Source organism: Cannabis sativa, chromosome 7 (genome assembly GCF_029168945.1).
Source record: "Cannabis sativa cultivar Pink pepper isolate KNU-18-1 chromosome 7, ASM2916894v1, whole genome shotgun sequence".
NCBI classification, from domain to species: Eukaryota; Viridiplantae; Streptophyta; class Magnoliopsida; order Rosales; family Cannabaceae; genus Cannabis; species Cannabis sativa.
The window spans coordinates 9,323,274-9,331,176 of NC_083607.1; the positions used below are offsets into that span (position 1 = coordinate 9,323,274).

The window sequence follows — 7,903 nt, forward strand, 5'->3', positions numbered from 1 at the left end:
ATGTCGTCGGGCACTGAACATGCAAAATTATGAAATTTCTATATATGACATATAAAATGCATTCTGAATTCAAATAAATCATCATAAATTAATAATTTAAAATTAATAAATAAATTCCATAACTAAACCCTAATTATTTGCTAATTTTTAAATTTAAGCTAAGCGATCATCACAATAAAAATTAATATGTACTTAAAAAAATTCAGAAAAGTGAATAGAAATAATTTTCCAAAAGTAAGATCATAGAAATTTACTAAGGTATCTTCAATTTAAATAAAATAAAATAAACATTATGAATAGAATTGTAACTACGTGACTCAATGCATTTAGATCCCGAACCTTTTGATAGTGTGTAATTTTTCGTTTATTTTTAATAATTATAATTTTGTGGACTATAATATTGTTATGTGGGCTTTCGCTACTAATACTACTGGACTAGCTGATCCTTCTTCCATCCTAGAAAACTTTTTATGTAATGACTAGAAAGTCTGACTCTTATTTTATTTATATATATAGAGGCACGATTTTGTTCCGTGATGTACTTTTACGGAATGTATTATGTGGTACATTAGATGGATCTCAGGGTATATTAGATGGGTCTCAAGGTATGTTACCATTTTTTAACCCTAATTACCCCTAGATCAACCCCAGCCCTCAAATCAAATAATTCTCCCGCATCTAACGGCTGCCATACAATTCGTACAACGACTATTTTATTGTGAGGTCGTCGTAGTTAATAAACTGTCGTGCACACTTCAAACAGAGCCATAAAACGTCTTAAAGAGAGCAATATAGTCCGCGACTTGCCAAAATCTTCATTTGATAATTCGTTCTAGTTTTATTTTTTATTTGGAGTAATGATACTCCCACAGTAATATAATCAAAGTAATTATTTATTGATTGGAAGTGCAAGCACATACAGTAATTATTATGATATCTACCCGACACAGCAGTAATAATCTGAATCAAAGAGACATCTTATAATAACTAGTCATGTTGGTTTTCTTAATCATAAAAGAAAAAAGGATTAGATTACTACCTAATTAAGGACCGGGGTAGACTCCAACTGCTATAGCCAACCTAAAGAAGGATGTTCAACGGCCTTTGATATTTTCTGACAAGATTATAAAAGGTGATATAACATTGCTGCTAATTTCTCAAAATATAATTTAAACTCTATTTTTCTTAAAATATTATCTTTATTATATGTATTTGAGCTTGAACCCTTGAATTCAAAGGGAAAACAGGAAAAACCCCATATAAATTTACAGAATGGTATTGATTTCTTCTTATAGTCCAAAGCAATGCCATAAAATGTGAGCATTCTAAGTATAGGGAGCATATGTCATTTTCTTTCTACAAAACTAACCACATAAAATCATTGCCAAACAGTAGCAAAATGCCCAATTCAACTATAGTCTGACAACTGCTGTTTTAATACTTACTCAATGAAATCTTTTCAATATTATGGTTTATTCAATGAGTGACTATAGAAGGAACAGAGTCAAAAAACATGGACACATAACACAGTAATATAGTATTCATTCTTACTTGATAAAAATACCTAGGGGAGAAAAAGAAGAAAAGCTTATTTAATTTGGTAGACCAGATATTCAGGTGAAAAGATTGAGGATGGATGATATAAACCAATTCCCTTGAGTACAGACTTCAGCAACGCAGCCAAAACAATAGAACAAATAACAGTAGCACTAAGAACCAATGAACTGATATTGCAGAGAGAATAGGATTACAGTGAGGAGAATAGTCTCTCCATTATGCAAATAGAGAAATACTCAATCATTTGCACACCTTAATCACCTCTATATATATACTATCCAATTCTCACTTCATACTACTCAACTCAATACAATGAGTCAGAGTCGTACACCCTTTTTTTCCTATACTCCACCACACTCTACTAATATGGGGTCTAACATTGGATGAAGACAAATGTGTAGATAAGTGAAAAGAGACAAATAATGATATCACAACTACATAGATACAATGCAGCCCAAGTTTTCACATAACAAAATCCACTCAAAAATAACAAAAACGGTTTTATGAAAAAATAAATATGATGCAGCAGATTCTGTGTAATACCTCGTACGAACCATTGCCATAGTTTATAGAGTAGTAATGGATCAGTTCCGACCCATCAAGTTTCACCAAAATTTTCTGATAGACAATTGACAATGGACTCTGAGTACCATCTTGAGCAACGATCCATTTCCTCTCAGACAATTATTTCTTTATTGCCTTCATAATCCGATCATTTGCTCAGACAGTCCAGCAGCACATAAAATCAAACACAAATGCTATAGTTAAATAATTTCTACACATCAAAATTCATATGAAAACTAAATTGGACAACAAATTTGATCATCATAGTTACACAGACCAAATGATATAATTAACTTATATACTAAACAACATGGGAGCATTTAAGGTTTTCAAAATCTGGTTTAGAGTTCCAAAATCATGTTTTGTAATTTATTTTGCAATGAATAAATGTAGAGGACATAAACATCAAATAACACAATTAGATATATCCAAATCACCTGAAAAGTATATGATAATTGACCAATAAGAATCCCAAATATAGTAACACAATAGAAGGTGCATGATATAACATTTTTGCTGCTAAGTTCTGATCAAAATATAATGAAAACTCTATTTGTATATATTACCTTTACTTAAAAAGCAGGTCCATAAACTGTACTCTTAATACGTTTACAAACAAAAATTATGCTAGCTAGATAGGTATGAACATTGAACACCCACTTATATACTTCTTCATTTACCCCAAAAAACTTGTATACAAACTTATGCTTGGAATTATAGGCCGCTTTGATTCTTCTCTTTTACTTGTTCTATCTCTGCCTTGGTGTCCTCTGCCTCCTTGTTCTGCTGCTTGGAATAAAGCTACTATGATCAAGTGACTTGTGATGGTTCTCCGCATATACATCAGCACAAATTTTATTCAAACGAACACGACATTCTGCATACTCTTGTTGTTTTTTATTCAAGCGATTTAATATAATAGGCAAGGCATAAGAAGTATTCTTCCTGATCTCACCCACAACATCAACCCCATGCTCACCATACAACCGTTCAATACATCTAAGATTCATAGCTGTTAAGTGATCTTCAATGCAGAATGGACGATTTCCCTTTACTGTTAATGTGTTGTTATTGATCTTGTCTAAGAGTTTCACCACACTCTTGGTTGTTGCTTTCACAGACTCTAACAACATGTCTAATTCAAACATGTCATCTTCACACCGAAACAAACAATCTTCGTATTTGTTTTTCGGTCTGTGCTTAAATGATTGATACTCCTGATCACTTGCTGAACTGAATAAAACCCAATTGTCATTTAATACTTCAGCACCCAACTCTGACCTATGGCTAACAGAAGGCATTGGATAATCTATTGGTATAAGACGATAGCTGGGGGTGCAACTCTTCACCTGTTTGGGAAAATGCCCTTCATTCCACAAGGATATTTTACTCATATGGAACCCATTCTTCTCATTCAGATGATCTTCTGATGTGTCATTAATGGGTAAAAAATGTGTAAACTCAACAAGCAGGTCAGGGTGCTCTTTAAACAATGTTTCAACCTCTTGTTGGACATGTGCGATAGGCTTGTTTGCCTTTCTGTAGCTGTTCAAAATGTGTAAAAATGATCTATACACACGATCATCATCGCCTTGAAACCGGGTCTTGATCTTATTCACAAATTTGATAGATTCTTCAATTGCAACACCAACATTGTCATCCTCATCCTCAACCTCTAGTGGTGGTGGGGTAATCTCATACCCTTTTGGCAAGAAGGTATTAAAACCTAAAATCAGGTCTGGATGTCCTTCTAATAAACCCTTTACCCTCTCTATCAAACCCTCAGTATCAACTCTTTGAGTCGCATAGTCTTCCAGCATTACAAGAAATTCTTCATATTTACCATTTTCGATCGGAGAAAATCTGCCCCTCACGGTCCTTAGATATTCAAAAGAATCAAGAGAAAAGAGCATAGTAGGTGATTCGAGTTGAGAACCCATGTAAACGTCGTCTATCGACCTCTTCATCTCCCTCAAACAAAGTTTCCTAACAATGGATTCAAAACCTAACGGTAACAATTGCCGCTACTAAGTTTCCAATACTAGATTATGTATATGTGTGTACTCAAACAAACAAAATCTTTTTTCAGAGGATTTCATTTTCGCATATTTCACACATACTCAAGTTCCAAAATTTTTAAGAATAGGGTCGGAATTTTAAATAAGTTTATTTATATATTTTTTGAAAGATTATTTATAAATTTTTATTTACAACAAATATTTATTAATGTTTTCATGTTATTTGTTATTTTTGTGTTGTGATTTTTTTTTTTTTTTTGTTATTTTTAGATTGTTTTTATATTATTTTGATGTTATATTGTTATTATTTATATATATATTTGTTATTTTTATATAATTTTTATAAAACATTGTAAAATTATAATAAAAAATAAAGGGAAAAAAACAAAAAAATACAAAAAAGGAAAAAAAATTACAAAAATACTTTGGGCCGGCCCATTAAACATTTATACAGTCCACATACAAATATTTACAAAAATACCACATGCACTAAGCCTTCAGCTGTACAGAGCGAACCATGAAGATGAAAATACGCGCTCGTTTCAAAACCGCAAAACAACCAAAATGAAACCAAAACGAGAAAAATACAACTATTAATTCTGGCAAAATCAATTAGAAAAGAATACCTGCAATGATCTAAACTGAAAATGACGAAAAAAAAATCAGAAAAACTGTGAAGAAACTGAAATTACACATTTGTTTTCTATTTTATTCGATCAAAATAACTCCCCCTAATATCGAAATCTATATTCATGAAATGTAGATCTGTAACAAACAGATCTGGAGCTCCCACTAAATCCAAAACAATGTATGATGTGAAAAATTTTAAAAAAAACCTCATGAATAATACATCTACGTTATATACAGTTGCATTTTGATTTATTTTTTGTTTTGGTTGCCTTATAGTTGCATTATCGTTTTATGATAGTTTATATATTATGCAAGAATTTAATTTGATGGGGACTAAGAAATAGTAGTTATACATAGTAAGTTTTGTGCAAATAGTTGCATATTAATTTTATAGTGAAATAACATATGCAAGTAGCAAAACTATAACAAAACTACAAAACAACTGTATGCAAGTGCAAATAGTTGTCTTATAGTTGCATTATCATTTTATGATAGTTTATATATTATGCAAGAATTTAATTTGATGGGGACTAAGAAATAGTAGTTATACATAGTAAGTTTTGTGCAAATAGTTGCATATTAATTTTATAGTGAAATAACATATGCCAGTAGCAAAACTATAATAAAACTACAAAACAACTGTATGCAAGTGCAAATAGTTGCATTATCGTTTTATGATAGTTTATATATTATGCAAGAATTTAATTTGATGGGGACTAAAAAATAGTAGTTATACATAGTAAGTTTTGTGCAAATAGTTGCATATTAATTTTATAGTGAAATAACATATGCAAGTAGCAAAACTATAATAAAACTACAAAACAACTGTATACAAACTAAAATACAGTAAAAACTCTTTGAACATCAACATCCATGATAAATCTCATTGTTACCCATTGATGATATAAAAATGGACAGGAAACAACTAGATAAAAAACATATTAAAAAAATACATATAGAAGGTGTAAAATTTCAAATATGGGAGAAAACCAAAAAGAAACCGAAAACAAACCTCGGTTCGAACATCAAGAAGAACATTAGCTTTTTTCCCAGAAACGTTGACAATGAAATCTCTGCATTATTTGTTGAGTAAACATACATAAGAAGCACAATGATTTCTATACTCTTTCTGGCTTTATTCTCTACACAGTCGCTCCATATGTTATCAAGGTCCGTTTCTTCGTAAGAATATATAAGAAACTAGCTTTACAATTAAAAATTAAAAAAAAAAAAAAGAAGAATTGTTATGTAAAAAAATTTAAAATTAAAAACTGAAATAAAATTAAAAATTAAAAATTAAAAACTGAAATAAAATTAAAAATAAAAAGAAAAGAAGAAAAAAAGAGAGTGAAATGATGGATTGATTGATAGAAGTCAATCCTAGACCTAAGCAACAATATATAAGAAACTAGCTTTACAATTAAAAATTAAAAATAAAAAAAAAAAGAAGAATTGTTATAGAAAAAAAAATAAAAATTAAAAACTGAAAATAAAATTAAAAATAAAAAATTAAAAACTGAAATAAAATTAAAAATAAAAAGAAAAGAAAAAAAAAAGAGTGAAATGATGGATTGATTGATAGAAAATGAAAAAAGAGATGGAAGAGAGTAGGATTTGATTGATGATGGATGTAATGATGACTAAGTGGTAAATGTGTAATAAAAATAAGTTTGTAAGTAGAAATGTAGTAATAGGCGTGTGATGGTAATTATGTAATAAAGTGTGTAAAAATGATTTTTCATGTAAAAATTTCAAAAATAAATACCGGTAAAATTATTTTTTTTTCTCTTGTAAAAATGTAAAAAAAAAATTATTTGACTGTAAATAAGGTCATCTCAAGCGGTTTGAGGGCTTTGGACAAAAATTAAAATTGAGTCTTTTATTGAAACATGTTATCTTTACACCGATGTTTTTTTTTTATCAAGAAGAAGAGAATTTCATTAATCAATCCACTGAATACAAACACACTAAACTTCTCCGAAGAGAAGCAACAAAAACAATCTCCTAATAATTACACATCAATATTTGAAGTAAATTCTTCTCCTCTTTTGAATCTTTCCTATCTCTAATCAAGATGAGCATATATTTCACATCACTTTTAATTTTGTTCACTATATAATTAACATTATTAAAATAAAAGGAAAATAAACAATTATTTCGGTTTCTCCATATATGATAAATCGTGGCAGCTAACAAAAGGACTCTAATTCTGTCAATGATGTTTGGCCTAGTGTTGCTCAACCAAACATTCCAGCAAGCATAGTTCTCCACACCGATGTTCATATGATAAGAATAATTTAAATTAAATTTAAACAACATATTAGATAATAAAAGCTATTACTTTATCATTTTTGTTTCAAAAAATACTATTTATATAAACATTTAAAAAAAGAATTTTTTTATTAATTATTAGTGTAATTTGTGGCATAAATATTTAAGCTTTTAACTATAGATTGTAAATAAATATGTAAGTTTAATTTTTGGCGATAATAATATCTAAGTTATAATTTTGGAAAATACTTGAATGTTAAGTGTTAAGTAAATTGTCACATGGCAAATCTTAGTTGGTCTAAGTCATTAAATTTTTATTTTTAGACAAAAAATAATTTAAATATACAATAAGAAAATGACACGTAGATATTGACTTGACATTTAATGGCTAGGTACCTAAGGAGTTTCCAAAATATAATTTAAATATCATTACTACTAAAAATTAAACTTAAGCTCTTATTTACAATTGAGAATATATTTTTACTGTAAATTATTAAAATTATTAATGAGTATGTAAGAAAAAATCCTCACCAATATAGCCAGCAATACAACGATCGTTGACATCCGAAGAAGAATGTGAACTCTCATTTTGTAAACTAATTCATTTGTTTGCATTTAATAATAGTCTTACTCTAATTGGGTGAGATTTAGACTCATCAAGAGCATTTGTTTTATATTTTCCTAAACCACACTTTTTGGGTCCTAAAACATCTGACCGAATCAGATATATAATATAGGCACTTAAAAAATTTTCAGACACATATATCTATTCTATTTCATTTCTTTTCTTTCCATTTTCGTTTATTTTTGTTGCAACATCACCTCAATCACCTCACATTTCTTCTAACATGTATAATATTAAG

At 29.3% G+C, this 7,903-nt stretch overlaps 1 protein-coding gene across 1 annotated transcript; it reads right to left on the reverse strand.

Moving 5' to 3' along the window:
- Positions 1-2,659: 2,659 nt before the first annotated feature.
- Positions 2,660-4,325, reverse strand: LOC115697092 (paired amphipathic helix protein Sin3-like 1). The gene has a single exon (XM_030623999.2). The coding sequence runs from the start codon at positions 4,086-4,088 to the stop codon at positions 2,871-2,873; it is 1,218 nt and encodes a 405-aa protein (XP_030479859.1). The 5' UTR covers positions 4,089-4,325; the 3' UTR covers positions 2,660-2,870.
- Positions 4,326-7,903: the final 3,578 nt, after the last annotated feature.